At 36.3% G+C, this 27,883-nt stretch overlaps 7 protein-coding genes across 9 annotated transcripts; 1 reads left to right on the top strand and 6 right to left on the bottom strand.

Annotated features, from left to right (window-relative positions):
* Nucleotides 1–2,890: 2,890 nt before the first annotated feature.
* On the bottom strand, nucleotides 2,891–3,319 carry LOC140835551 (uncharacterized). The gene has a single exon (XM_073201035.1). It carries the CDS (start codon nucleotides 3,317–3,319, stop codon nucleotides 2,891–2,893), a length of 429 nt encoding a protein of 142 aa, XP_073057136.1.
* A 1,693-nt stretch (nucleotides 3,320–5,012) lies between these two features.
* On the top strand, nucleotides 5,013–6,729 carry LOC140833611 (pachytene checkpoint protein 2 homolog). Its single transcript, XM_073197945.1, has 5 exons — nucleotides 5,013–5,271; nucleotides 5,386–5,449; nucleotides 5,572–5,678; nucleotides 5,858–5,921; nucleotides 6,504–6,729. Exons 1-5 carry the CDS (start codon nucleotides 5,109–5,111, stop codon nucleotides 6,619–6,621), a joined length of 516 nt encoding a protein of 171 aa, XP_073054046.1. The 5' UTR covers nucleotides 5,013–5,108; the 3' UTR covers nucleotides 6,622–6,729.
* Nucleotides 6,730–8,687: 1,958 nt separating this feature from the next.
* LOC140835064 (elongation factor Tu, chloroplastic) lies at nucleotides 8,688–10,475 on the bottom strand. Its single transcript, XM_073200390.1, has one exon. The coding sequence runs from the start codon at nucleotides 10,349–10,351 to the stop codon at nucleotides 8,918–8,920; it is 1,434 nt and encodes a 477-aa protein (XP_073056491.1). The 5' UTR covers nucleotides 10,352–10,475; the 3' UTR covers nucleotides 8,688–8,917.
* Nucleotides 10,476–11,474: 999 nt separating this feature from the next.
* On the bottom strand, nucleotides 11,475–15,449 carry LOC140835065 (probable serine/threonine-protein kinase WNK3). The gene is made up of 9 exons (XM_073200391.1): nucleotides 15,121–15,449; nucleotides 14,858–14,895; nucleotides 14,547–14,774; nucleotides 14,240–14,463; nucleotides 13,985–14,142; nucleotides 13,209–13,392; nucleotides 12,993–13,130; nucleotides 12,069–12,904; nucleotides 11,475–11,969 (listed from the first exon to the last, which is right to left on the bottom strand). The coding sequence occupies exons 1-8, from the start codon at nucleotides 15,211–15,213 to the stop codon at nucleotides 12,096–12,098; spliced, it is 1,872 nt and encodes a 623-aa protein (XP_073056492.1). The 5' UTR covers nucleotides 15,214–15,449; the 3' UTR covers nucleotides 11,475–11,969; nucleotides 12,069–12,095.
* A 1,939-nt stretch (nucleotides 15,450–17,388) lies between these two features.
* LOC140835066 (large ribosomal subunit protein bL19cz-like) lies at nucleotides 17,389–18,986 on the bottom strand. Its single transcript, XM_073200392.1, has 4 exons — nucleotides 18,960–18,986; nucleotides 18,732–18,818; nucleotides 18,502–18,635; nucleotides 17,389–17,856 (listed from the first exon to the last, which is right to left on the bottom strand). The coding sequence occupies exons 1-4, from the start codon at nucleotides 18,972–18,974 to the stop codon at nucleotides 17,751–17,753; spliced, it is 342 nt and encodes a 113-aa protein (XP_073056493.1). The 5' UTR covers nucleotides 18,975–18,986; the 3' UTR covers nucleotides 17,389–17,750.
* A 492-nt stretch (nucleotides 18,987–19,478) lies between these two features.
* Nucleotides 19,479–21,684, bottom strand: LOC140835067 (manganese-dependent ADP-ribose/CDP-alcohol diphosphatase). 3 transcript variants are annotated; one of them, XM_073200393.1, is made up of 2 exons: nucleotides 21,465–21,684; nucleotides 19,479–20,690 (listed from the first exon to the last, which is right to left on the bottom strand). In XM_073200393.1, the coding sequence occupies exons 1-2, from the start codon at nucleotides 21,638–21,640 to the stop codon at nucleotides 19,715–19,717; spliced, it is 1,152 nt and encodes a 383-aa protein (XP_073056494.1). In that variant the 5' UTR covers nucleotides 21,641–21,684; the 3' UTR covers nucleotides 19,479–19,714. The 3 variants fall into 3 exon arrangements, 1 of the variants encoding a protein (XP_073056494.1); XR_012118806.1 differs by having other exon boundaries at nucleotides 20,542–20,690; nucleotides 21,469–21,656; XR_012118807.1 differs by having other exon boundaries at nucleotides 20,542–20,690; nucleotides 21,255–21,606.
* Nucleotides 21,685–22,587: 903 nt separating this feature from the next.
* LOC140835068 (quinolinate synthase, chloroplastic) lies at nucleotides 22,588–27,796 on the bottom strand. The gene is made up of 7 exons (XM_073200394.1): nucleotides 26,832–27,796; nucleotides 25,501–25,785; nucleotides 24,674–24,898; nucleotides 24,390–24,569; nucleotides 23,336–23,833; nucleotides 23,070–23,231; nucleotides 22,588–22,982 (listed from the first exon to the last, which is right to left on the bottom strand). Exons 1-7 carry the CDS (start codon nucleotides 27,600–27,602, stop codon nucleotides 22,926–22,928), a joined length of 2,178 nt encoding a protein of 725 aa, XP_073056495.1. The 5' UTR covers nucleotides 27,603–27,796; the 3' UTR covers nucleotides 22,588–22,925.
* Between the last annotated feature and the right edge of the window lie 87 nt (nucleotides 27,797–27,883).

Here is a 27,883-nt window from a genome sequence, read left to right on the forward strand (position 1 = left end):
CTTGCTGATATGTCCTTAGAAACAGAATTTAACAACCAAGAAATGACAATGTTGTTGTTGCGATTCCAGGCATTTATTAAATTTGACTCAGATTCGGATGGCTTTGTAATCGATCCATCAATGAATCCTAATTTGTTTTTAACAGATAATGCAATTTTCATTGACCTACTCCATGATGCGAAATTATCACCTGTTAATTGTTGGGAGACAAGAGTGAGCCCTGGATTATCGGCATGGTGTAGGAAGTAAGGGCTTGACGGATCATCAATCACAGATCGGATTGGTAAATTCCATGCTTGTGGACCTGTGTTCGCCATGAATTCTGGAACGATTAAAATCTGCTTTGTTCAGAATCTACGATCGGGAGTCCTGGTAACTGAATTGTTGAATCTGCAATCGGAAATAATCTTCGATCAGAAATGAAAACTTCAACCGATCGGAAATGGAAATCTTCTATCGGAACCTGGCTCTGATACCATATTGTGCAGAGTGCAATCATGCATTTTTGTATATTGAAATATATGTGAACTCAAGTCAGTTTACAAGGAGGTCATTGATCTTTATACATCGAGTGTGATCACCACTCTTAACTGACTGTTAACTAACTAACTAATGAGTAGTTAACTAACTGATGACTAACTAATAAACTCTAGTCTAATAGTTTGGGGCTTGAACCTAAATTTACTCCTGGTAAACAACGTCTTAACTGGCCCCGAAATCAATAATGCTGTGATGGATCCACCGGTGGAAGATAGTCACCTATATCACACCGTTGCCAAACATTGGACAGGATATGAAGTTTCCTATCTCTGACAGTTCAATGGTAGGAAGAGGCGCAACAAACTTTGCCCCAACTACCGCTTCATCGATTTTATATCCTGTTATTGATCAGTCGGATATGGCATCACCAGTGTACCCTCCACCATATGTGCACTATCCATCTCCACCACCTCCAGCGATCTTTCCTTCAACTTCGCCATTTCTCTATACTCAACTGGCTGCGTTCTATCCTCTTCAACCGCCACCACATGTGTTCTATCCACCACCACCTTCAGTGACCTTTCCTCGACATCAAGCTTTGCTCTATACTTCACCAACATCACCTTTTTTCTATTCTTGGCCCCCACATGCTGGAGACACAGTAGAAAACAGACAGAAGAGCTTCAAGGAATGGAAGAAGTAGAAAAGGAACTTCTGAGGGAACTCGAGGAGATGGGCTTCAATCCCAATTCAACTAAAGCTCAAACTTTTGCTAGGTCTTTATGATCTACTATGTTTATTTAAAAAAATAAGCAATCAAAGCATAGGTGATGTATGTCATCAAGACCACATAACAGCTATAGGAGTATGTGCTGTTGTGTCCTATGTTGAAATTTTAGGCGACTTCCCCTTTCCATTCCATCTCATCTTATTTAGGCAATTTTTAATGATCAAGCCAAAAGCGGCCGGTGGAATAAAATTGTGGATTTATTAGTCAATTCAATCATAACCTTTTAGCCTCTGCACATGGTTATTTCGAATTCTGTCTCTTTCTTTTTTTTTTTGTATTTTTTGGGTATCTCATATTCCCACTAATGCTGGAGAATCACCCTTTTTATATTCCTTTGAAAGAACAATATTTTCTCACAAACTCCAATTAAGATACGGTCCAACTATATCACCATTCCTAGCAAGTAGAAAGACTAATAATAAATAGTTTTTGGTCCTACAGTGATGATTTAAGATTCCCTGGAAACATAATTCAAATATTCTGAAAATGGAATAAAGGCAAGAATCTGATTCATGCCAAGCTAATTACGGGAAAAAACAACTCCAGGAGTTATCGACATCTATTGATCGATAAGTTTTATAATGGTTTCTTCGCAACTCCTTCGTCACGAATTTATTTATTTTTATATATCGACTAAATATTTTAATCTATATCAAGTCACTATGGAATATCTTTTGGACATGAACATCTATAAATTTGGAATTCTATTCCACTACTCTTCCAGGGCAGGCAACCAGGACGGCCAAAACAAGCCAAGAAAATGCAAAAAAACTACGATTACTACACCACCTCTGCCCAATATTACGGCAAAGATAACATCTCAGAAGATGAATATTTCCTAATGCCTCACATCGTCTCTCAAGTTCCCCATGCGTCCGCCAACGCCCCAACTGCCCACTATGGGCTCAAGAGCGACTCCATGTACGGCTCTGACAAGTACGAGGATCATCAGCACAAGGATTTTCACAAAATGAATCGCCATCAAAATAAAGGGCATCATGGGGTGCCGGAAGTAAACAAGAAAGTTCATTTCGTTGAACATGTGGAGTATGATAAGAATGGGAAACATGAAGTTCATGATGAGGAGATCAGTGTCGATGTTGAGGCCGATGGATTCATTCAGAAGCATCATCAAACTTTTGATAAATGGGAAACATTTAAGAGGAATTAAGGTTGGAGTACGTATGGATTGCTTTATAGCAGGCTGTGTGGCAACCTAAATAATGTTTATTAAAATGTTGTCCTAGAATTATACGCATAAATAACGTGCCTGTCTTTTATGCTACTGATTATATATATATTATATATAAGTTGTTGAAATATATACTGATGTTCATGGACATGTAAGAATTATTATATCTTGAACCAGTACTCGTTAATCTCCAACACTGCGAATGCCAAAGTTCGATTATTCAAGTGACTGATAAAATCGGTTATTATTGCAATGAGACAGACAGCTAAAATCTTTTAAATCATCAAAGGTATGGAGTAACGACACTTCGGAAACCATGAAGATTACATGATCGATCCCTTCTTTTCTAACACAATAACACGAAAACAATTAACTTTTACCAGAAGAAACATCACTTTAAAAGGGCCTTTAATTTCGACAAAAATAGGCTACCCTCGATCTGACGAAAAATCAACTTCACTGAATCTCCTTGAAGATATCTTAAACAAATTCCTCAGGCTATTCTTGCTCTCATTCCCCCTCTTGACCGGAACCTGCTTCACCCTGTTCGACTCCGAAAACGGATCATCCATATTCAACAAGCATCTCTCCAACTTCCTGGATACATTCACAATCTCATAAGAGTCCCAGAGCGACTTAGCGAAATCCCATTTCTTCACACCAGGTGGAGGAACTTCTTCCCGCGACGCCTGGATCTTGAACCGGGTCGGTTTCGACTGGAAGCACAGTCTGTGCCCGTCGAACTCCGAAGTGGACTCGATCACGGGGCTGCTGGAGTGTCCATGCCAGGCCTGTGCCACTGCCTTGATGATATTGGCATAGTTTTCTGGTTCATGGTTCTTGCTTTTGATCTTCATGGTATTGTGAGTGGGATGTTTATGGATCCATGCTAATGTGTTGGGACGAATCTGAGCCTCAGGTGTCGATGATTTTTGGCTGAAATGAATCATCTTGTTGCCGTTAAAGATGAGGAGAAAAGACATACACGTGTCTTTTTCTAATGGAACTTACGTAGAGACCAAATAAAGATATCATTTTAGGTGAGAGAAATGGAAATGTTCTTATTTGTTTGGTTATATTTGGTTTAAATCTTAACTCTATTCTATCTTATAAATTACTATATTTGGATTGAATGAAATACAGATTTTAAATTTTAAAAAAGAAAGAAATACTTCAATCAAGTATGCCACAAAGAGCAAATTGGATCTTTGTTGAGATAAAATCGTCTTTTTTGTTGGGTCGATTGAATTGTGAAATTTAAAATTTAATCATGCACGTTTAGTTCTGTCGATTAGATTTTGTGGATAAATAATATGGAAATTTATTTTTTTGGTAATTTATGTTTGTTTTTTTGTGATTTTCATCGTTTATGTTATAAAATTTAAAATTTAATCATGCATCTTCCGAATTATTTGTGATTTCCATCACTTTTCATCAAAATTATTGATACGACACTATACACTTTAACGTCATATCACCATTGTTTAGGTGCCACGTCAACGTCTCATCGAAAAAAAAAAAGAATACAATTAAAAAAAAGACAAAATAACAAATATGGTGGACTTAACTAAAGTGTGAAAACATAGATGACTAAAATCTTTAAAAAATATACATACAAAACTAAAAAAACAATTTCCTTAAATAACATTATAATTACTAAAATATTTGAAGGGAAATAATATTGAATAATAATATATCTGATTTAACTGATTAAATTTGGTTAATTAGATTTTTTTTATTTTTGTTTGATTAATGCAAAATAATAATTTAGAATTAATTTTTTTAAAATATAATTATCTTCTTTATAAATATAAATATAAATATAATATAAATGTAATAAAAGTGTTTTCAAAATTGGATAAGATCGGAAAGTTTGACAAAAAATCGGTCATGGATCAGGTGCAAAACATCCTAAAATCATTTTACGTTTAGTCGAACTGACTAATCAATCGATTATCCGAATTTTTTTTAATTTTTTGAGAAATTATTTTTGTAAATCTTAAATTTAATATTTTGTTAATATATACATGATTATTTGAAATTTAGATTTTGTTAAAAATATTATTTTAATAATAATAATAATAATATAATTTATTTAGTTTATTGTTTTTGTTTTTAAAAATATATAACAATAAAATATTTTAATTATATGTATATATTTATTTAGATTTTAAAATTTGTGAATATAAATTTTTATATATTTAAGCAATTTTATTGTATGTTTTAGATTTTAAATTTATTTATATACATATTTAAAGTTTAAAATATATTATTTATGATATTCTTTTATTATTTTATATAATATAATGATTTTTGGTTCGACCTTATATGGATCGATTTGATATGAAAATATTTTCATCGTGTAATACGCAGTTTATTTCATCTTATTCATGTGGTTATTGTCTCTATGATATGATGTATGACTAAGATTTGCTCATATATATATAAGATCCATTTTTTTTTTTGAAATTATATATGTGAAATGAAATAAGTAAGATCTCGCTATCTAAACTAATGTTCTCATTCTTTTCTTAAATAATAATAATAATAATAAATCGTTCGGTCTTCAATTAAACACCCAATTCACACCATCGATTAGTGTTTCTGCAATCTGATCTTCATTTTCAAGTTCTCCGATTTCCTGCTATGACAGCTGCTGAAACGAGTGTTCCCATGGATATCACCACGCAGAACCCTGCCGAATGCCAGTTTCTCGAACAAGACGTTTCTGTTACTGACCCACCAGCTGCACCATCTGCTCGCCCTCCTGATCCGCCTATATACAACGAAGATAAAGTCCTCGTTTCAGGTGCAAGCTAAAACAATTTAAATTTGCAAAATATGTTTAGTTTATTTAATCTTTGATTCCAACCGTGGAATGTATTTTCGAGATTAACCTAATATTTTTTAATTGCTGTCCCAGTTGAAGTTTTATTGAAACCTTCCAGTACAACTCGGTTTGATGATGTCAGGTCAACAGTCGAAAGGTGAAATTCGGTGATATTTAACTTCTTCATTTAGGCATTTGTATTTTTCTGTTTGAATATTGTAGGTCAAGACTTTTCTCATCTCGTTCTTTCTTTATTAATCATGGGTTTCTTGTATGTAGTATGATCGAAAAGAGAAGCATGAGATATGCTGATAGCTCAATCCCGGTTCCTATGGATAATTCATTTCTTGTAGATAATGTACAAAGGATATGTATATGTGATACAGGTATTGCTGATTATTTTCTTAAATCAGTTTTATTGGTTCAAAGTTGTTTTTTTCAGTAAGAGACCTGGGAATGAAAGGAGGATTTCCTCGATTGTTGTTTTTGCATTAATGTACTTGAAAATTAATATGGAGCTATAAACTCTGATTCCTTTTCTCGTCAAATGGTTTGTTGTTTGCAGACACGTGGGTTGAAAATCACGATATTCTACTTGGCAAGTCAGACTCGTCATCGATGTTTTTCAGGTCAGTTTTATGATTTTAGTTGATCGTAAGAACTGGGCGTTAAGTTATAAACTCAAGAGAGTATCATCTCAAAAGACTTGACCATTGAGTGGTGTACTTATTGGGTTTATATGTCACTCTTTATTAGTTTAATATATAGATGTACGACTTCTTGAGAAGTCGACATCTGTGGCGACTCATTCTAGACGTCTTTCACTCACTTTTCAGTATATTTGTCACGCATCTTAGTCCAGTCTACCATTTTTTTATCCACACTGATATGATGATAGCCATTTTCTAGGTCGCCTCTTCCGCTATGCCGACTCTCAACGAGAGTATCAATGTTATGTTATAAGTTATAAACCCGATAGAGATACCGTCCCAAAAAGCTTACTTGTTGGGTGGTGTAATCTATTGGATTTATAAGCCACTCTTTTTTGCCATAGGCGTGGGTCAAATTTGAAATTTTTTAAACAATTTCACGTGGACATTTGAAGTGCATAAAAGGAGAGAAAAGAAAACCTTTGTACTGATAACAAAATTTTGTGAAATAAGCAAACTCTCTTCTTCCTCCATTCTTCTTTTCTCTCTCAACTTCTGCAGGAGACCAGCCATCTGGAATAGGCGTCCTTTCACAGTGGCTTATAAGTACCTCTTTATTGCTTTGTATTCAATAAAGGCCTTAAAATATGAATCCTCATCCATTGATTTAGATAGTTAATAATGTATCTGTAGGAACATCATTAGTCTGATGACTTGTAGTCTCGTACCTTGATTGCATGGAGTGGACTATAGACACCTTATATAGAGTAAAAAGAAATCATCTGAAAGCAAGTGTTAATTGTCCCACATCGGTTGGATAGATAACCTGAGAGTTGTATATATTGGTTTGGACAATCCTCTCTTGAGCTAGTTTTTGGGGTTGAGTTAGGTTCAAGTTCCAATCTTAACATGGTATCAGAGCCCGGGTTCCACCGTTATGTGTTGGACTGTCTATAATTAGGCCACCCGTTCTTGCCACGGTGCCAGTTGATCGAGGCTAATGCACATTCCTTGTTCAGTAAATGGTTGTCTGAAAGTGGCAAGCTGGTATGTCCCCTGTCCTTTTCATACAATTTAACTTTAATTTTTTCGTATATTTTTGTTACCATATTTCCTCACCCAAGCATAGATTTTAATTTTTAGCTGTATTGGAATCGATATTATCAGAAATTTGGGGCTTTAGCTTCCAAAATGGGCCATCATATAGCAGATCGGAAAATTACTGTCTTCCTGTCCCCGAGGGCCTGAATATACATGCTTAGACATTGTTAAGAGTACGGACATAAATGACCTTAAACAGAGGACAGCAACTACAAGATGATGGAAATCTGCAATTTCTCATGATAATGAAAAGCATGAGTCAGAGTTGTTTCCAGGGATACAGGGCAGCTTCAGACCACAATAAGCATCCTATGTTTTTTCTTTAATTTCATATGTTGATCATATTGTTGGAATCATGTTATTGTGATATCCTGATCCAGAAGGAATCAATTGGCAATAATTTTGAGAAAGTAGCTTTCTGTGACTGTAGTCCTTCAGATTAAAATTATATAATACTCAGTGAAACCAACTTGCCTGAAATCTTCCTCAAGTATAAGCTACAGTCATTGAATAGGTGCCTTTGAATTCTTTGAATTTCAATTATCAAAATTAAGTATCATAAGTTGTACAATTTCTTTTACCTAGTTGAGGCTAATAACTGAGCAAACCATATTATGCTCAACTTTTTGTTGAAGCTGCATGTTTGTCAACTTCCACTGTAACGGGGGATGGTAGGCCTAGACCTCAAGTTTGGGTTGAACAAGATACATATATAACTTCTAAAATTATATACTACTTCATCGTTAGTTTTTATTATTTTCAAATTAAAACCCAAAAGATAGAATATTTCGATTAAATATTATTTGAAATAAATTATATATTGTTTTTTTTAACTCACTACAAATTTTAATTAATTAGTTACATACAAATAACTTTGTGCAAATGTGTTGTATATTTTTTTTTTTGAAACTTGAGATATATTTCATTTATAATCAGAATTATCCTGTCAATTCAAGATTTCAAATAAGAGGAGGCACGAAAATGGAACTACAACAGAAAACATCTCTTCAAGAACCACATCTTATTTAATCTTTCTTTTTCGTCGTGACCAAAGCAGCAGTTGGGACATCGCTCAAGGGTTTTCCTGAGCCAATGAAAGAGTTTTCCATTGTCGCTGATATATGGAAGGATTCGCCCGGATATACAAGGATGCAAACTTTGTTACGGCTTTCATACAAAGAAGGTATATAATGCACTGATCAGTAAACATTGAACCAAGTGAGTGACCAAATGAATATCGGTAACAAATTCACGGGCACAAACAACTAATTATCAAGCATTTATTGTACCTGAAATATACATAAAAGTTCAAATATTGCATCAAAAAAGCTATTTCAGGAAGACCATAGCATATATTCCATACAAAATCATTAGCTTTCATATTCTCCTCATTCTGCTGCCATAATATGGCACAATGATCGGAATGCCAAAGTTTTGCAACAAGAAAAATCTCAAAAATTCTAGAACTGTACCTCGCCAAAAGGCAAAATGGGACAGACCAAACTCATTTTAGATGCATCCCTAAGCATTTCCAAAGCTGCGTTCTCAAATTACTTGCAGCTATTTATTTATTTATTTATTTAAATTTCACATTTCCCAGAACAGAATCACTTAACAAGGTGACTATAAGTTGCTGTAAGAACGGAAGCAAAACAACTTGGATCTTTAATTGAATTATTACATCGATGTTCTTAAGCTAAACTAATACACTAAAGCATAACAGAAGTAAACCAAAAAGGGAATAATCTATAACAATTAAATGAAAATGCATGCACTCACAAGGGAAGATCAATCCATGGTCACCAGTATATCATTAGTTGAAATACACACTACAAAGTGAAGATCAATCCATGGTCCTCCATTTATCATCCACTTCACTCAATAATGGACTGAATGACACCCGCGCCTACAGTTTTGCCTCCCTCTCTGATGGCAAATCTCATTCCCTGCTCACAAGCAACCGGCATAATTAGCTCAACCTCCATCTTGACACGGTCACCGGGCATCACCATCTTTGACTCCTCATCCTTGTCATTCATAATGGAATTCACCTTCCCTGTCACGTCAGTAGTCCTCATGTAAAACTGAGGTCTATATCCTGCAAAGAAAGGGGAATGCCTTCCACCCTCTTCCTTCTTCAACACATAAACAATTGCCACAAATTTCTTATGCGGAGTGATGGTTCCCGGCTTTGCCAGCACCATACCCCTCTGAATATCAAGCTTTTGAATACCTCTCAACAGCAACCCAACATTGTCTCCAGCCATGGCATCATCCAATATCTTCTGAAACATCTCAACTCCTGTCACAGTCGTGGACCTAGTATCCTTCAATCCCACAAGATCCACAGTATCACCAATCTTAACAGTCCCTCTCTCTATCCTACCGGTAGCCACAGTCCCTCTACCCGTAATCGAGAAAACATCCTCAACCGCCATCAGAAATGGCAAATCAGTCTGCCTCTGAGGAATAGGAATGTAAGAATCTACCTCATCCATTAACTTGTAAATCTTGTCTACCCACTTATTTTCCCCTCTCTTAATCTTGGGATTCTCCATTAAGGCCTCTAAAGCAAGCAATGCAGAACCGCAAACGATAGGAATATCATCACCAGGAAACTCATAAGAAGACAATAACTCCCTTACCTCAAGCTCCACCAACTGAATCAACTCCTCATCATCAACTTGATCTTCTTTATTTAAGAAAACCACCATATTCGGAACCCCGACTTGCTTCGCCAACAAAATATGTTCTTTCGTTTGCGGCATTGGTCCATCAGCCCCAGAAACCACCAAAATCGCTCCATCCATTTGGGCAGCTCCAGTAATCATATTCTTAACATAATCAGCATGTCCCGGGCAATCAACGTGAGCATAGTGTCGTGTCTCAGTCTCATACTCAACGGTAGCTGTATTAATAGTAATCCCACGAGCTCTTTCTTCAGGGGCAGCATCGATTTCATCGTATTTCTTAGGAGCAGAGTTACCGACGGAAGCTAAAGCCATGGTAAGCGCAGCAGTGAGGGTGGTTTTCCCATGGTCGACATGGCCAATGGTGCCGATGTTGACATGTGGCTTTTTCCGCTCAAATTTTCCACGCGCGGCGCGGATTGTGAAGCGTCGGAGCGGCGCGTTGGTGGCAGTGGCGGGTTGAAGGAAGAGGGTAGCGGATAAGGAGGGTGTGAAGGAAGAGGATAGGATGACTTTGGTGGGTTTTGAAGAAATGGGATTCGAGAGAGAAGGGGCGGAGGCGTATCCCAATTTTGTGGCGGTAGTGGAGGGTACGGCTGCAGCGGAAATTGATGCCATGGGCGGCGACAGCTGAGAGTATAGGAGATGAGAGTGGGGATTGAGAGATGGTATGGGGTTTGGAGGGATAACGAGTGTGTGAGTGTGTGTTGTATGTTTGGCAGAGCAAATACGGCCTTTCGTCTGATTCGGGATAATACCTATTTTCGTCCTTCTCGTTAACCGCTTTTCCCATTTCAGTCCCTTGTGATTTTTGACTGCTTAATTAATCCTTCATGTTTTCAAAATATTCCCGAATTGATCCTTACCGTTAGTTTGGCGTTAGGGGTAACGTTGACTTGACATTAGCGACGGTTTTTATAAAACCGTCGCTAAGTAGCGACGGATTTTCAAAATATTAGCGACGGTTTAATATTTTCATTAAAAAAAATAATTTTAATAATTTTTTAAAAAAAACTTAGAATCAGATTATGCTAACAATATTAATAATCTTAACACACACTTAAAAATTTACAAAAAATTAAAGCGAAAATGTTAACTTAAGTCGAAACTAAAATCGTGTGAGAGAAAAAAAATTTAAGTGTTGTAAAGTGATGTGTATGAAAATGGAAAGAGAGTATATTTATAGACAGTTTGCGACGGGTTTTGGTAACACCGTCGCTAATAGTGACGGTAATATTATTAACCTTGAAGTATAGACGGTTTTGCAATCACCGTCGCTATTTTACCAAAAGCATAAAGCAAACTGTGGGATAGTATCAAATAATATTTACATTTTTGTATTAAATTGTAAAGTACCTATCAAATAAATTTACTAGGTTAAATTCAAGAGTTTAACATTATTCGTTTCATTGGAAAGTTTTACAAAAAAGTATGAAGTAGCTAGCAGCCTGGTATGACGAACTCGGCTTTCATGTAAATTGGTCATTTTCACGTGAAGAAAAGAGACTTGAATGAGATGCACAAGACAGCAGAGCCCAAAAATAAATTGAGTCTACTTTTGGTCCACGTTCGAATATTTGGGCCACACAAGATACATCCCCTTAAATATCTTGTACAAAAACAGGCTGTAGTGTAAGACAAGATACTAAACAATAATCTATACAGGCTCAAACGTCGTGAATATGTTTCAAGCTTTGTAAATTATAGAAATGATACCAAAAAATAAATAAGAAGAAAGAGATAAAAGGCTTCAATGAATTGGTTACAACGATAAACTGCAAAGAAACACAACACCACACAATAACACCATGCCAACGTATATTTCTTTACAGCACAGATTAGATAAAAACAAATATAAACAATTTCCCATCATCCTCGTACAATCTCACCAGCAAAATAACAAGTAGTCTCTTCAGACAAGCGTGTAATGTTGTTAATACACAAAGATGTAGCTATTTACATGTATACTTTTCGAGAAGTTGGATCTGTGGAATATAGAGAAATATATCGAAGGCATTCAAGTTTGCTATGAGATAAATATTTAATGATATATATATCACCTAGCAGCATGTCCTACATGTTTGTGCTATAATACTGGCTTTCCGGGTCCATTTCAACAAGAGCAGCTATAAGCAAAAAGCTGGATCAAGAACAGGTCCACAATAAATGTCTTTCTAACCGACCTTAGTTTTTTCGCCACTATCACTTGTTAGAAGCATTGTCCGTTCTGGAACATCTTCAACCCCGCATGATAAGGATGAAAATCACAGGATTAAAGAACAAATCAAATTAATTTCCTACGGGTGAGCTAGAAATAGCAGATTGCAAGACTTACATCGACCAGGAACTTTAATACAAAGGACTATTTGTACTGTGTATGGTGCCATTTATGTTCGCATAGCTTTTGATGGCAGATGCTAAGAACCTCCTGACGAGTCTCTTGGGGAAGGTCATTCAGAAGATCCATAACAGCTAGTTCATGCTTCTTATGAAGATCGCCCAGCTCCCTAAGCTGCTCATCCAATAGATGCTCTAGCTTATCAACAATAATTCTGACGTTAGTTGAATCTGTTTCGTGTTGTATTGAGATTTTCTCAAACGAAAAAGAACGGTTGTAAGGAATACCAACTTCTGAATCAGGGGGTCCAGAATTTGCTTCCTTTTTTACATTACTCTCACAATCAGAATAATATTCCACATGACCGAGCAAGGAAGTAAAATGGTCAGGGTTCATATCTCCATGGCCACTAGGAGATCGTAAATTTTCTTCAGACAAGCTGTCTACAGAGGCTACCGACTCTGCCAACAAGGTAGATGGCCCAGGCCTAAGTGGTGAGGTTTCCCCACTAGCTTTGGGAGAATCAGACCAATACTTCCGGCCGGATGGTAATCTTTCCAGAACAAATGGGCCAGAATCATTAGTAATGGGGGAAGCATCATCCAGAGCTCCAGATTCACCACTTTCTGAAATAATCTCACCACTAACATTATCGCCAGAGATTTCTATAGGAGCCCAATCAGGAATATGGGATCGGATTTCAGAATCAATCATTGCACTAATAACTGAGACATCATGCTCAGTTAGGTCGAGCTCTTCAACCATCTCACTAGCAACAGCAGTTGAAGTATCCACCTCAATATCAAATGGGAAGTGAATGTTTCGAATATGACCTGCTCAAGAAGAAAACCAATTACACCAGTGAGGAATTTTTGTGAAAAAACACAGAACTTAGTCAGCCGAGAAGGAAAAAAACATAACCTGATGAATCTGCAATTCGAAGTTTCAAAAAGATCGTATTATGGTCTTTTCTTTGACCCTGCACTGTGAAATCTCGACTTCCCTCAGGCATAGAGTCTTCAGGGGATTTTCCTTGGTCAAGCTGATTGCCATTGTCATCTTCAAATATGAAGTGTCAAAAACCGAGAAGGATGATAGAATTCTAATCAAGAAACAGCAGAAACCTGTCACATGTACCTGAATCCGAGGGTTGGGATTGCAACCAGCGATCTCTACTTCCAGATTCCTCATCAGGTAGGAGAAATGGGTCCATCAGAAGTTCTCTGGCCGACAACCTCTCAGAGACTTTTGAGATGCACTTCTCTATAAAAGACCGGACTCCCGGATCCTTCACCTTTTCCAATGATGCAGGTTTTATTCCCTGCTCAAGTGGAACAATGAAAAACAATGTGGTTGCGGGGTACAGGAAAGAAAGTTAAGAAAAATACAAGTAAACTTTCCTCGATCCAAATTGTGGCTATTAAAATTTGCATAAAAGTAGAAGCTATAAACTTTTACTTTTACTTCCTTCTAGGCTATTAACATCAAAATCATAGAGCTATGGATCTCACTAATAATATAGTTTTAGAGCGACAAGAAAATCAATAAACCATGCAAATAAAGTGGAAAAATATATGACAAACTCCATGCTGATCCATCTCAATGGGATGGAGATGAGTTGAGCGTTTTATATCACAAAAAAATATTTCAACAACATCGAGTATCAAAATGGGAGATCCACATAGCTCCGTAGAGAAGTACTCTAATGAACAACAATGACAAAGTGTACATAACTTTAGGCATTTGTTTTGATAAGAGAACCTTTATTTTGTCAGGGACTAATTTCTTTTGACATCCAATACCACAAGGTGGGTCCCATAAAGAACTAGTACTGAGGAATGAATCTAAAGGGAACAAAATGTCTGATTATAGAAAAGATTCAAATATCACACCGAGAGTAACAAACTACTTACCGCTGTCACTTTCTTATATATCTGAGCAGCATTAGCACATTCAACATACGGATACTCAAAGGTCACTAGCTCCAGCAAGGACATACCAAAAGCATATACATCTACAAGTTCGTTGTATTCCTCCTCATAAAGCTCTGGAGCCATGAATTCCGGTGTGCCTGTTAGCAAAATTACAATACATCATTGCCTTCAAAATATAAACAACTATCGCATGCCACATACAAACACTAAGAATACAAGTAAATCAAACCTTACCTATAACACTATGAGCTGCACGTGCCTGTTGAAGTATAGCAGCAAGTCCTAGATCACCAATTTTCACTTCCCCTTGATTTCCATTAACGAAAATATTGTCACACTTTAAGTCCCTGTGAATAACAGGTGGGTCATGGCTATGAAGATACGAAAGGCCCTCCAGGATTTGTCTTGACCAATTTTTCAGTGCCCTCAAGTCAACATGCTTGTGTTTCTTCCGATACCTAAACAGAAACCAGATTCAGCTCCCAATACACCATCCACAGCTGACTCAATAAATCAAATAAGCGCTTAAATTTAAACATACTGTCGCAGAGTCCCGGATGTGAAAATTTCGGTTATGAAGTTGATATGCTCGTTCTTGGGATCGATCCAAGAATTGTAGAATTTGATAATATTTTTGTGCTTGAGAGTTTTTAGTAAGTGAACTTCGGAATACAACCTCCCAAAATCAACGGAATTCCTCATGAGATCAGCAATTTTAACTTGATTCCAAGCTACCTCTATTCCTTCCCGTTCATCAAATGCCCTATATCTATTTTGTCAGCATAAAAAAAGCATGAATACATATACTAATAATTAGATAAATTGAAGCAGCGTGAATTCCAGAAAGCTTACACTTTCTTGAAAGCTCCTTTCCCAAGCACTTCTTTATACTACAAAATTGCATCATAACAAATCGAAACAAATCAGCAAGCAGAGAATAAACGAATAAATGATGATAGAAAGCTGATCGCTTCAAAAACTCGACAAACGGAAAACTCAGCCCCTAACGCAAACGCAAATCATCTCAAACTATAAATTGTACCATTAGCTATGATCATGTACATAAAAAATATCTAAATCAAAGCATTGAGAGAAACTGTAAGAAGGATACGCACCCGACCGTATCGACCAGAGGTATCAACCTCAACAAACTCAGGCTCGGAATCGGAATCGTCCGGGTCGGATTCCGCCGCGGAATCTTGTGGCATTGTCTCAGTTAATTAAAAAACTACAGAAACAAAAGACCTCTCAGATTCAGATCTATCAAATGATGAAAAGTAGGAGTATTTACGGCTGATTCAGCTAGTTGACAGTCGAATCGGAATCGATCAAGGAGATTAAAAATATCGAATACGAATAAAAATGTGTAAGAATTTCTTAACTCTGCCAGATTTGAATTGGAATTTTATATTCTGGGTATTATTTATTTATATAAGAAATCTACGTATGTTGTGCGCACATACGTTGGATTTGGGAACATTGAAAAAGATTTGATCGAAATGAAGAAGCAAACTCTATCTGGCTCAGGCCCTTTTTTATTCGGGAAATTTGGGTTCAGTCCCCAGCCGCCATTTTTTTTTGTGTTCAGTCCCTAGGTACTTTTTTAGTACCACATTTTCACATGAAGTGTACCACATTTCCACATGAAGTGTACCACATTTTATATGACATAGTACCACAATTTTGTGGGTAGGGAGTGAAGCCAAAGAAATTTTTTGGTTGGGAATTTTTCAATAACTTCCCCTTTTTTATTCATTTTTTTTTTTTTCATTTTGGAAAAACTGAAAAAAGACAATTACTTTCATCACCGCGATGGAACTTTTTTTAGTTTTTTTAGTTTTTTTTTTTACATTGATATGTAATATTCTATTAGTTTCATGTCATATTTTGAGTAGAATTATTTTTTAATTAACTAATAAAAAATTAATATGCGAAGCGATATTAACTTCAAAAAACTGAATCAAAAACTTATGTGAGACGATCTCACGGATCGTAGTTGTGAGACGGATCTCTTATTTAGATCACATATGAAAAAATATTACTTTTCATGCTAAGATTATTACTTTTTATTGTGAATATGAGTATGTTTGACCTATCTCACGGATTATGATCCGTGAAACTCACATGAGACTCAATCAAAAATTTATAGCTACAACTGGCTTTTTTTTTTTTAAAAAAAAAGAAAATAATTTATTACTTTTATAAGGATACTGTAATAATAATCCAATATTTTAACATAAAAGATATTATTTTTTATTGACGTGTTCTCATACCAGAACGCAACAAATTTGTACGGCTATAAAACAACTGAAAACTTTTGTTTGCTTAAATAAATGAATTATATCTTCATTTTAATTGTCACGGTGGAACCTAAAATAGTTATTATCTTATATTTAATTAAAAACTTATATTAATAATTTTACTGTTCATCATCTTCAAACAGCTGAACACCTTTCACAGACAAGATTAATAAAATTTATTCGTAGTAGCTCGAGAGTGGGACTACCGCGGCTCAGCTCGACGAGCCCTCCTCGATTGCTTTGAAATAACCATAGCCGAAGGCAGCTAGGTAAGATGCGGCTATCTAGACTATCTGTATGGCCCCGATCTTGAATGTCCAACTGATATTTTTTTCACTAACAAAAAAAATGCATCTGAAAATAAACTTAATTCTATTATCACACAAACAAAAGAAAAAGATCATAATTATGATATCAAAGGAAACATTACACAAGAAAATATTGGTAGGCATTAAAAAGGAAGAGCAACATGGCATAGAGAGTCACAGCCATCATGTGATCTGGATAAGTTGGTTACCAGCCCTCAGAATTTTCATTCAACATCTGTCTTTAGTTCAGTACAATACATTGAACACACACTACAACTGCAAGAATGTCTCCATACCCAGCATCAGTCAAAATATGAAACTCAGCTAAATCAAGAAACGTCTGTTTAAAACAAGTTGAATCCCAAAGCGTCAAAACGAATCAAAAAATATTGTACAACATAAAAAGTTATCGAGAGCAACAAGAACTAAAGTCTAAGTGTCCTGTTTTAGTGTTCAATAAATAAATTCGTAACCTTTCCCTTTACAATTGTTAAAATGATTATTATTTTCAATTTAACCCTTATCTCTCCTTCTAAGAACTCTATTATTATTATTATGTTATTATATTTCAAAATACTATGTTCCAAGTACGGAGAAACTGAACCAATCAATACCCCAGTTCTTGTCAAATGAAAAGCTACACGGATACCCCATAAAAGTAGCCGACAGAAGCATGCATAGATACTTTTGCTCTTTGCTTTTTCATTATCAAGAAAGAGTCGTATTTTCCCCGGAATTCTATCTTAAAGCATTTAACAAGCCACTTTACAGTAAATGGTAAGAAACAAAGCTTTAATGAATAAGAATCCACATGAGAATGCTATCTAAAGTTTACAAATTTTCTCTACAAACTCAAAATGCTCGAGTACTTGTGCTTTGACAGCAACAATGAACAGACTGGAAGCATCCAAGAATTCCATTATTTTTTCAGATATTTTGAATCCTCATGTTGATTGCCTAATAAGTCGTGTGTACTAAGAGATCGAGTCGTTGGACAGTAATAAACACGACTAAAGCTTTTTCCTTCAAACATCAATGTGAGTTTTGCATCAACGCAGCCCCACCATTCAGCGATTAATATACCTTTTCCATCTCCACTATCTCCAGACAGGAAGTTTTGCTTCTCAGATGCATTGATCACTGCTTTTTAAGGGCATTCATTTTATCTCTGAGATAATAAAGCTTGGCTCTCCTCACTTTCTTCTTGTCCAACACCTTTATCTCCTTTATATTGGGAGAATACCTGTCATCACCCATTCATTTAGCCGCTAACTCGTGGCAGTATCAGAGAAAGATAACTCAATTCTAGAGAAAATCATCAGAGAGTGGTTCTACAGAAATCATTTTATGTGAACATTATTTACATCTTGGAGTCTATTCTTATAAGCATAACTGATAAATCAAACCGATATCAATGAAAAAGGCACGAAAGATGTAACTAAAGAAAATCAGCAGGCCATGCTTAAGCTTAGAAAATTGAAAGTAGCAAATAGGATCAATATTATATTAAATGACCAAAGGTCTTATCACAAGCTGGAGTCAAACCAGGACCTCTGGGAAAGCACTCAAAGCTTACATCCGGAAAAATACTTCTGACTTCTTTAAATCGTATGATTTGAGCGCTTCTTGTGGAAGTATAAATGCTAAAAATAGATCTAAATTCTGAGAACTAACTCCAAAAGCGAAGTAGTGGCAACAGGGTGTAATGGTGGCACAGAATAACGATCTTGGCTAGTACGCTCCCCAGACCAATAATAAACCCCATACTTTGTACCACTCTACGAGAAATTTACAACCTTTTCTCTGATAAGCACTCCCAGAACAAGAATGACAGGCGTATTTGAAAATAACCAAATGAAGGGTTGACAACCCGGAAATGCATACTCACAGATGATATAGAGATTCAATGCCAACTCCTGCAACAAGTCGTCTTATTCTGAAAGTGGTATGTAGACCAGCATTTCGTCTAGCTATTACAATACCTTTTATGATTGAAGTACGTCTCTTGTTTTCTGGTACTTCCTGCCATGGCAAGATCACGAGAAAACAAATCAAGTCTTAAAAGATAGACAATGAAAAAATGCACTATCGTGACTATTGTGAGGGAAAAACCAGTACCACTTTAAGCTGGACAATACAACCTGGCCTGACATCGGGTATATCTCGATTTGATTTCACTTCCTCAACTGCTTCTTTATCAACAATCTGCAGTTGTATCAAGCAAATAATTTTCTATGGAATATTTCTACCACATCATTAAAGTAAAGAGGGAAATAATAGAGTGAAAATTCAATATTTCTACCACGTCATTAAAGTAAAGAGGGAAATAATAGAGTGAAAATTCACAATTAGTGCCTGCATAATGTGCCTGGCTGTTTTTAAAGTTTGTTATATATGTTTGGTTACAGAAATTTACAAACACAAATAGTTCTTCTCTTATCATATCTTAAGTTATTTTCTTGAAATTCTAGGGATGAAAAGGGAAGGGAATAAAAAATTCCAGGTTATTAATCATCTTTTAATTCAAAATAATCCAAGAAAAGGGGATATAAAATTTTGAAATACACGCAGTTGTTTTAAACTTTAAGTTTCCCCATCTAAAATTTCAAAATTTTAATTTATCGAACATAGAATTTACATCATAGCTTTTCTTGAAATCTAGACGCGCCTTAATTAAACAAAAATAATTTATTTCCATGGATGCCACAAATAATTAAGGTAGATATATCCACAATAAACCATGGATCAAGATTGCCAACCCCAGCTAGATGCATTATTACTTGCTAATTCGCTGCTGATTCATGTGTTTTCCGTCTTTTGGGAGTGTTATAATCTATATCTGATATAACTAAGAGCACTAACAAATGAACAATATAGCATATGAAATTTTATTCGTGTATAAGTTCGCAAACTACATCAGTACACAATGGGAAAAAAAATTAAATATCCAGCATATTTGATGGCAGAGTGGTAGGTTGGTTACAAGGAGAATGGAGAAGTAAAAGAGACTAATCTGAACCTTTCAGCATCTTTTAGAATAAACTTACTGCTAATGAAATATGTTAGCACTAGAGTTACAAGTCTGACATCCTTCTCTCTATCTAGCTGAAAACCATTTCCGTCATTCCCATTCTATCTGTACCACAGAGTAACAATCTATCGTGAAAAAGGTCGATATGACCAAAGGAATTAGTGCTGGGAGGGCATTCCAACGCAGCTTCGAGAACTCGATGGTGCACACCATGGGAGTCAACACAATATCCACCTTTATGATCGTGCCCTGCGATACAGACCTTTACGCATTTGTAGTGATGTATCAAATCCATCACTTCCTTATGATTCCATAAAAGTGCTTCATTGCTTGATGCTCCAGGATCCAAAGGTAGATGGCAGCATATGATAACTTTCTGGTCTAACTTTGTTGCATCTTGAAGGACACGATCCAACCATTCCATCTGCTCTTTTCCCACTCCTCCATTGAACATAAGGAACCTTCGGTCCAGCCCAAGAAGGCCATTTGGGCTATTCTTATCTGAATTTGGATTTCTCTCCTTCAGAAAATTTAGGGCTTTCAATGTATTTGGATGATCCATCGGCCAACCTATAGCACTGATATCATAACCATCTAGCACTAAAAATCGGTACTCAGGAATTGGAGAGAACTCATAATAAGCACGACATTCACGATTATGAATGTTTAGAATTGGAAGCAACTTCTCACGAGGGAGATTGTAGAGACAGTGATTGCCAATCATGTGATATACAGGGCCATTGAAAATACTAAATTCGTTGACAATTTTATTGACAGCAGATAGAGATTGGTCCTTTGGGCAGAAGCCATCAACAGTATCCCCAAAATTGATTACAAACTTCAGCTGCTGCTCATTCCATTTCTTTACTGCTCTTTGCAAAACAAGCAAGCTATGCCTGTAATACCGTGGGACGCCAAGGAACGAACGACCATCAGGAATGTCAGCATACTGGACATCTGATATCACCCCAAAGGAAACCAGTGGTTGCCTCCCTTGAGCGCTTACTATCCATTTGCATAACCCATTGAGCAGCAAGAAAAGAATCCTGGACAGCGAAAATAATAATAAAATTCTTTAGAACTATTCTATTTAAAATGAAAGTGGCGAAACCATGAACAAGGACATGGAATTCCAAATTTTGCCGAAACACTCTTTTGCTCTTATATATGGTACCATAAAATAAAATAAGAGAAGCAAACATAAACTTTACAACAGTTACATAGCACAATTATATAGCACCATTTTGATTGGTGAAAAGCTAAGGTACAATTGTACAAGAGTAGCGACAGCCCGAAAACAGATCACAGTTTATCACGGAGTATCTCTTCCCCAGGAAATCGCCGGACAAACGTAGCAATGAAATCACATGAACCTTTATCTCAATGCCCACACCAACCATCAAGAAAAAGAACAGAAATAACTCTAAATAGAATGGATCCGAGAAAACATGCCAACACCAGAGCTAGCATTACAAAACAGATATACTAAATCTCAGTTCCCAATCCAGAGAATAAAAATTTAACGACAAAATCACATGCAGAGAACGCGTAGTTTTGAAAAGGAAGAAAATTCACAAAAAACAAAGAACTCAATCAGCAATCACACACACCAACACCCTTGAACTGAATTGTGTCCCTTTTCTACCAGGGACCCAGAAACACAAAGCTGCGTACAATTCCAAAGCCTGAGCTTTTTGCAAAAAAGGAAAAAAAAATCAACTGGCCCAATTCAGATAGTATAAACAATAAATCAAATTAGCATAAATTATTAAAATTAAAAGTTTGATGATCAAAACGAAAATACAAAATTAATTACTTACGAACCCAGCCCGAAAAATCCCAAGCTCCTCCTCCGATGTTTCTCGATCAGAAAATGTGTTTCTTTATTATCACAGAAACCAACATCAATGGCGGTGCCTCCCTCTCTCGCGCGAACTTTTTGGAGCTGGAATGTGTTTATTAATTGATGATGATGATGGGAAACTTTTGGGTTCATACCAGTTGGAATTGGATTCGGACTCTCTCCGATTTAATTTGGATTTTTTTTAAAAAAAATCTGTAGATATTTCAATTTGTGTATAGAATAGATGGAGATTTGGACCAATCGCATGCTTTACCTATGACAATGAAATAATCACGTCTCTCGATCTTTAAAAGTAGAAATAAATTCTAAAACAAAAAAATCCTACATAATATTATAACTAAAAAAATCTTCTAATATTTCATAGCATCCCTAGGCTAAACTTTTTATTCTCTGTTTTTCCTCAATAAATTTTGAAATTTCGGAGGTCAGATTATTTAATAATAAATAAATAAGAATATATTTGGTGATTAAAGAGAGAAACACATCACAACATCAAAGGTGGATAGCATAAAAAAGAAACACAGTAAGCCGACATGTGACAAATACATTACTAAGCAAAAATTTGTGTGAGACTGTCTCACGAGTCATATTTGTGAGACGGATCTTTTATTTAGATTGTCCATGAAAAAATATTATTTTTTATGCTAAGAATATTACTTTATATTGTGAATATGAGTAAAATTGACATGTCTCACAGATTAAGATCAGTAAGACGATCTCACATGAAACTCACTCTACATACTAATGCAATTTATATTATTTGTCTACAGTTTTTTTTTTTTAAAATGCTTATATGAAATCAATTTTGATAGAATCTCTTGAAAATATTATTTTTTTTATTTTAATTATAAATAGTATAACATGAGATTTATTCATAGTTTATTTATTTTTTAATAAAAATCTTTAAATATTAAAAAACAATTTTTGAGGTTAAAACAGGCCCCGCCTACCAAACTCATCTCACGCTTCAAAAAGAAAAATGCTTATTCATCAACGAGGTGACATGTTACATGAATAAATCTCATAACTGTCTACTTGCACACACATTAATTAGATTATTACAAGCAAATCTCAGCACATGACACGAAAAAGTAAGAAATTTCTTTATGCCGGGATCATGTCGAATCCCAGGATGACAAATCAATTATTGATATCATATCAGTTATATAATTATAATGTAAATAAGCCACAAAAACGATCGCCCTATATCTAGTAACATATTTGTAAATAACCAATAAAATCAGAAACTTAAGAAAATGAGTTTGTAGAACATTCAATTTGGGACCTTGTCGGCGAACATCCGGTGTCAGGGTGACTTTTCTTGAAGGTCTTGATGTATGATAGATAATATAAGGCAAGTCCTAAGTTTACTGGGTATAAGTTAAAACCGATCGGCTAACATTTGATCTCTTTTACACTATCTTCCATGATGAAGGATTTGTTGAATCAGCTTATCCGGCAGTTTCTTTGTGGCCTGCAAAAGGCACGAGTTGGGGAACGATAGATATTCAGACACTCCATAATTCCAGCAGTAAAATGAATTTTCAAGAACCCACAGTACCTGAAAATGTCTCATATGCAGTATTGGCTCACAACCAACATCTGCAATTAGTTTTCCATTTGGGGTTTGCAAACTGAACCGTCCTGCTTCATATGCTGAAAGGGTATCTTTGTCATGAGGCAAGCTGCGGCAAACTTTGAGAAGCGAGCTAAGAGAGTTCATCTGGTAAGTTAAAGTAGAAAAGGTTATGAGAACTATACCTTTGAATTATTCACACCCCTTCAACCAAAAATCTCAAATTGGAGGTTCAAACTCCAATGACTAACCTTCATGTAAGGACAAGACGCACAACCTCCATGAAGAGAACAACCCTCTCCACTTGCTACACCAGGTATTACATGAAGTTGCAACAAGTCATCTGTTTCTCCCAAGGTTGAGTTTGGCCTTCTTGTTACCGACTCCGATGAAACTGGAAAGACTATCTCTACGGTCACTTTTGCTCCCTCATCGGACTTCATAGAGCCTAATAATTTGCGAACTGCAACAACTATTGAAGTCACCATTCCCGATTCGGTTCCTAAAACAAACTGAAGATGATCGTCGACATTTCTATTTAATGCTTCTTGCACCCTTTCTTTGATGAAGTCTAATATATTTTGGGTCGAACCTACTACTCCCATTCCTCTTCTCTTTGCTTCCATTGCTAGAGAGAACATTTCACCAGGAACTTCGAAATGAGCGGTTAGAAATGCATCGCAATACATTTCATTAATTTTACCAACAACTTCATGACCAAAGAGATGATGAACAATACACGTTCCATCCTGGCACAGAAAAAGAGAGGTTGGCGATAAAAAAACAGTGACAACACCATGACTGTGTGGACCACAGGACTCTCATGCAATATGCTCTTCTACACAAAATATGACATCCTTTTCGGTTTCCAAATTGGAATGCAAATTAACCAAGCAATTCATGGGCTTTTGAAACGAAATCAAATATTATTCAATGCATATTCGAAATCATCGAACTCGAGTTGGGTTCAGATATATTTCCACACTGAATTCGAGGTCAAATTATATTATTAAATAACTCACAAGCCACTCATCACCTTTAATATATTTACAGAAATGCCTTAATGAAATGAGTTTACAAGCCCGAGACTGAATTGATCTGGATTTGAAACTTTGCTAACCTCGAAATTAAGTTCACAACATACCGATCATAAAATCTAGCTCGAGTAAATTAGAACATATGAAACTTCGCTTTTCAAGCTATGAAAAAATGCGCAGAATATAGTACAGTTCTAATAGTTTGCACCCCCAGTTCCAATAAGCAAGTGGCTCCTTTCACTATCACAACTTAAAAACACATATTCACCTGAAAATAATGAAGCCGAGGTATCAAAGTTTTGATAGAGTTTCTATTGTGATTTGGATGTATACTAGCTATTTCTTCATCACTCATCACAGCCATCTGCCGAAACAACTCCATGATATTTGCTCCCATGTAAGTGTCAGGACCATACCATACGCTTAAATTAGGCACTTCTGCAAAAGCCTTGAAAATTACCAGATGCAGCTCACAATAAGTAAAAAGAATCTGAAGTATGGGCATAAAGTAAACAACCAAATGATTATTCAAAAAGAAATGGCACAGCCAACCTGCAGGATGGTTTGCACGACATTAGAAGAGGTACAGGTAATTGTTGGAACAACTTCATGTGTGTAAGCTTTGGTCTCGAGGGATGTATTAATATAGACGACATGCAAAGAGGGAGAAGGAACGGACGCTGCAGCGGTGGCAAGATAATCCATATATTTAGGACTGGATGCAGCATCAGCCAAGGAGCACCCAATACGTTCATTAGACATCCTGTACACACCTACCTGAACAACTTCATTGTTCATACACGCTCACAACAAACTGAAATAACTATGCTAGTTTCATAAATCATTGTTTGTGTTAAGAACCAAACATAATAAATAAAGCAAACATATTATATCCTACTGCTTTCATCAGAAACAGCTCTCCAAATCAATAACTCTAACCATGGAAGATTCATTCACTCTAAAACACAAAATTTATTGTTAAAAGTAAAACGGTCATTTCCCTTCTGCAAAGTGGCGAGTTTTCTACCGTAGAAAAAACCTTGGGCTAGCCAACATATAAGTTAGCAAAACACCAGTCATATAAGAAACATCAAGAAAAATCTGTAATATCAAATAACATCAAACGATGATACTTCTTCCCAATTTTCTCAACATTTCTTAATATCTCATCATTCTCTAATTTCCACCAAGTAATCCCCTGATATTTATAACCATAAAATTTAAAAGCCATTTTTATGTAAACCACAATTATATATGTAAAAAATGGCATGATTAGTTGGTGTAGGCTGATTAATTTATTTCAGCGTTGATGTTAATTTATTTCAACATCTAATCGACAGAAGAAATGCCTCAGAGAAAACATGAGTAAGGTGCTGTACCTCTGTAAATCCAGCCTGATCTAGTATTGCACGTACATTTTCAGACATAAAATCTACACCCAGAACAGTGATAAATTTACACCCAGCTTTAGCCATTTGGACAGCAGAATCTGCCATTACCAATGAGTCAGATATATGGATGTGAGGCCACAACTTCTGTGCAGCAGTTAAAATGCCTTGGACCTCAGGATCCATGTAAAAATGTGCAACCACCCCAATTTTTTTCTCCTCCAGCAAATTCACAAGTTCTTGAATTTTTACCTCATCAGGGGACAGAAATCTTGCCTGCGATATATTATATCAAAGTTATGGCTTTCAATATTTGGATGTTACACGTTATGTTACAAACCTCACAAGCACACTAGCCATAACCCAAATTTTGCGAATTATTGAAAGAAAGAGACAACCCAGATTATGTTTCTGGAGTATAACAATCTAATTGCATGATCTACTTCTGATGCATATAGTTGATTCAAACAAAAGAGAGAAACTTTACCAACAGTACGCTCCAAAGCCTCTGAAAGATAGGTGTGCCAAATTGTTTGCTTATTATTAAATATCAAATAGCACCTAAATCTTGATCAAATACGATTTTTTCACCCTTAAAATGGGCCATTAAAACTTTCTTTAAAATCTCTTAAATATCAACTGATTGAACCAATATCTGTGGCTCAAGCCACTCATAATGTTCCTAGAAATATAAAGCTACGCACACTACTTCTTGCCTCCTGCCTATATCACAGCGTTCACCAAGGCAAATGGAACTTTGACCGATTATATGCAATATTTCTTGCATGCTATGACGATTTGTGAAATCTTCCTAGAGTAATGGGCCGATGGCAGAATCCGTTCTGAATGTTGATCGTCCACCTAATTCAACTTAACTCACAAGTATTTTGGGTAAAAACAAAAATAGAGTGCATACCATCCAAACTAGTTTATACAGAAGAAAGAATGACTGATATAAGCACAAAAAGGGATGACACTTTGCAAGCATTTGAAAACTAAACATAATGCCTTCCAATTATGTCTCCTCCATATTACTAAGGGGGGGAAGATGGCAGCGATCCCTCTTTGGTAACTTTGTTAAAAAAGCAGGTATTGTGTTTGTCATCAAGAATCCTATACGTAAAAAACTGAAAAGAAATCCTATCAGTCCACAGGACAGTAAAATGATATGTTTAAACAGGTACCAACCTTTTTTTAATAATTTTAGAAATCCATAATGAAACACAAGTTCACGAAAAACTTTCTCCAAATAAAATACGAAAGAAGAACACAAAACCAAAGACTAATCAACCATATAACAAACACTGAGATGAAAATTTCACCTGAGCTTCAGCATAACTTCCCTTAGCTTGTATACCATCAGCACTCACAATCAACGATGGAAACGGCTCCCCTTGCAACCTCCCCTCGCGCTTGGCCACCAAAGCCTTAGTCCTCTTTTGCATGCTAATCAACGCGTTGTGCCAAGTATTCACTCTGCTGCTAGAATAACCCCTTCCTTTCCCATTTAACCCAACAACACTCAAGGGCCCTAAATCCTCTGTCTTTACTGCCAAAATCTCTTCCGGTGTTGCTCCATCGAGAACCCAAACCAGACAGGCACAATACCCTTTTGTTATCTCCGAATCACTGTCCGCCAAAAACCTCAACCTATTCTCACTGTCTAGTTCTACATGAATCCACACCCGTGCAGTGCACCCAGGCACGCGGTTTTCGGTAGTTTTCAACGAATCTTCGAAAGAAGGGAGGAGCTCGGCATAGTGCAGCAGTCTCTTAACACGGTCCACCGGTTCGGTCAGTGACTGGAGTTCTTCGATTAGGACACGCAGCTTAGCGCCAGCACCGGTGGCAGTACTCGTCAGATTACCGCTTCCGGAGGCTTGTGAGGTGACGACTGAGCAATGAAAAGGCGTTCTCGATGTAGGTTTTATCGGAGACACGGAATTACGACAAGTGTTTTGCGAATGGAAGCATCTGATCACATGGTGCGCGGGTTTTGGATTGGATAGGTTGCTAAATTTAGGGTTTTTAGAACTGCAAAGGAACGAGGAAGATACAGCTCTAACGGTAGATAGTGTGGTTGCTGAGTCCATCTTCCTGCGAGTTAATCTGTGTTCATGAAACAGAAGCGCGGACACGATGAAGAAGATCTGTGTATGTTCCCAAGTGTGTGCGAGAGAGGATGACAGCAGCCGGTGAGAGGCGGAGGGAGGGCCTTGAAGGGCGGTGGCGAAATGGATATATATTGTGCAGGAAATGAAGGATTGCCTTTGGATTAATGCAAGGTGGAAATTAGCCTCATTTCCACGCGCCAAAAATTAAATTTTATTTATATGTTAATTAATGTTTCCACAATTATTCTTAATTATATATT

The sequence above is a fragment of the Primulina eburnea genome, chromosome 6 (assembly GCF_022965805.1).
Source record: "Primulina eburnea isolate SZY01 chromosome 6, ASM2296580v1, whole genome shotgun sequence".
NCBI classification, from domain to species: domain Eukaryota; kingdom Viridiplantae; phylum Streptophyta; class Magnoliopsida; order Lamiales; family Gesneriaceae; genus Primulina; species Primulina eburnea.

Bases quoted from the DNA above. Each gene is read 5' to 3' on its own strand.
- LOC140835065 (XM_073200391.1), bottom strand. From the start codon at position 15,213: ATGCCACAAGATTCCGCGGCGGAATCCGACCCGGACGATTCCGATTCC. The intron at 14,775-14,857 runs GTAAGCTTTCTG...CTGACAAAATAG, and splicing joins AAAGGAGCTTTCAAGAAAGT to ATATAGGGCATTTGATGAAC. The intron at 14,464-14,546 runs GTATGTTTAAAT...GTTTCTGTTTAG, and splicing joins ACATCCGGGACTCTGCGACA to GTATCGGAAGAAACACAAGC.
- LOC140835551 (XM_073201035.1), bottom strand. From the start codon at position 3,319: ATGAAGATCAAAAGCAAGAACCATGAACCAGAAAACTATGCCAATATC.
- LOC140835068 (XM_073200394.1), bottom strand. From the start codon at position 27,602: ATGGACTCAGCAACCACACTATCTACCGTTAGAGCTGTATCTTCCTCG. The intron at 24,570-24,673 runs GTTGGCTGTGCC...GTAATTTTCAAG, and splicing joins TCGTGCAAACCATCCTGCAG to GCTTTTGCAGAAGTGCCTAA. The intron at 23,232-23,335 runs GTTAGTCATTGG...TTAACTTACCAG, and splicing joins CGTCTTGTCCTTACATGAAG to ATGAACTCTCTTAGCTCGCT.
- LOC140835064 (XM_073200390.1), bottom strand. From the start codon at position 10,351: ATGGCATCAATTTCCGCTGCAGCCGTACCCTCCACTACCGCCACAAAA.
- LOC140833611 (XM_073197945.1), top strand. From the start codon at position 5,109: ATGACAGCTGCTGAAACGAGTGTTCCCATGGATATCACCACGCAGAAC. The intron at 5,450-5,571 runs GTGAAATTCGGT...TCTTGTATGTAG, and splicing joins GTCAGGTCAACAGTCGAAAG to TATGATCGAAAAGAGAAGCA. The intron at 5,679-5,857 runs GTATTGCTGATT...TGTTGTTTGCAG, and splicing joins GATATGTATATGTGATACAG to ACACGTGGGTTGAAAATCAC.
- LOC140835067 (XM_073200393.1), bottom strand. From the start codon at position 21,640: ATGAACCCAAAAGTTTCCCATCATCATCATCAATTAATAAACACATTC. The intron at 20,691-21,464 runs GTAAGTAATTAA...TTCGCTGTCCAG, and splicing joins GGATTTTTCGGGCTGGGTTC to GATTCTTTTCTTGCTGCTCA.
- LOC140835066 (XM_073200392.1), bottom strand. The intron at 18,636-18,731 runs GTACTGGTTTTT...TTGCCATGGCAG, and splicing joins GTATTGTCCAGCTTAAAGTG to GAAGTACCAGAAAACAAGAG. The intron at 17,857-18,501 runs GTGAGTATGCAT...GGGTGATGACAG, and splicing joins ATTGAATCTCTATATCATCT to GTATTCTCCCAATATAAAGG.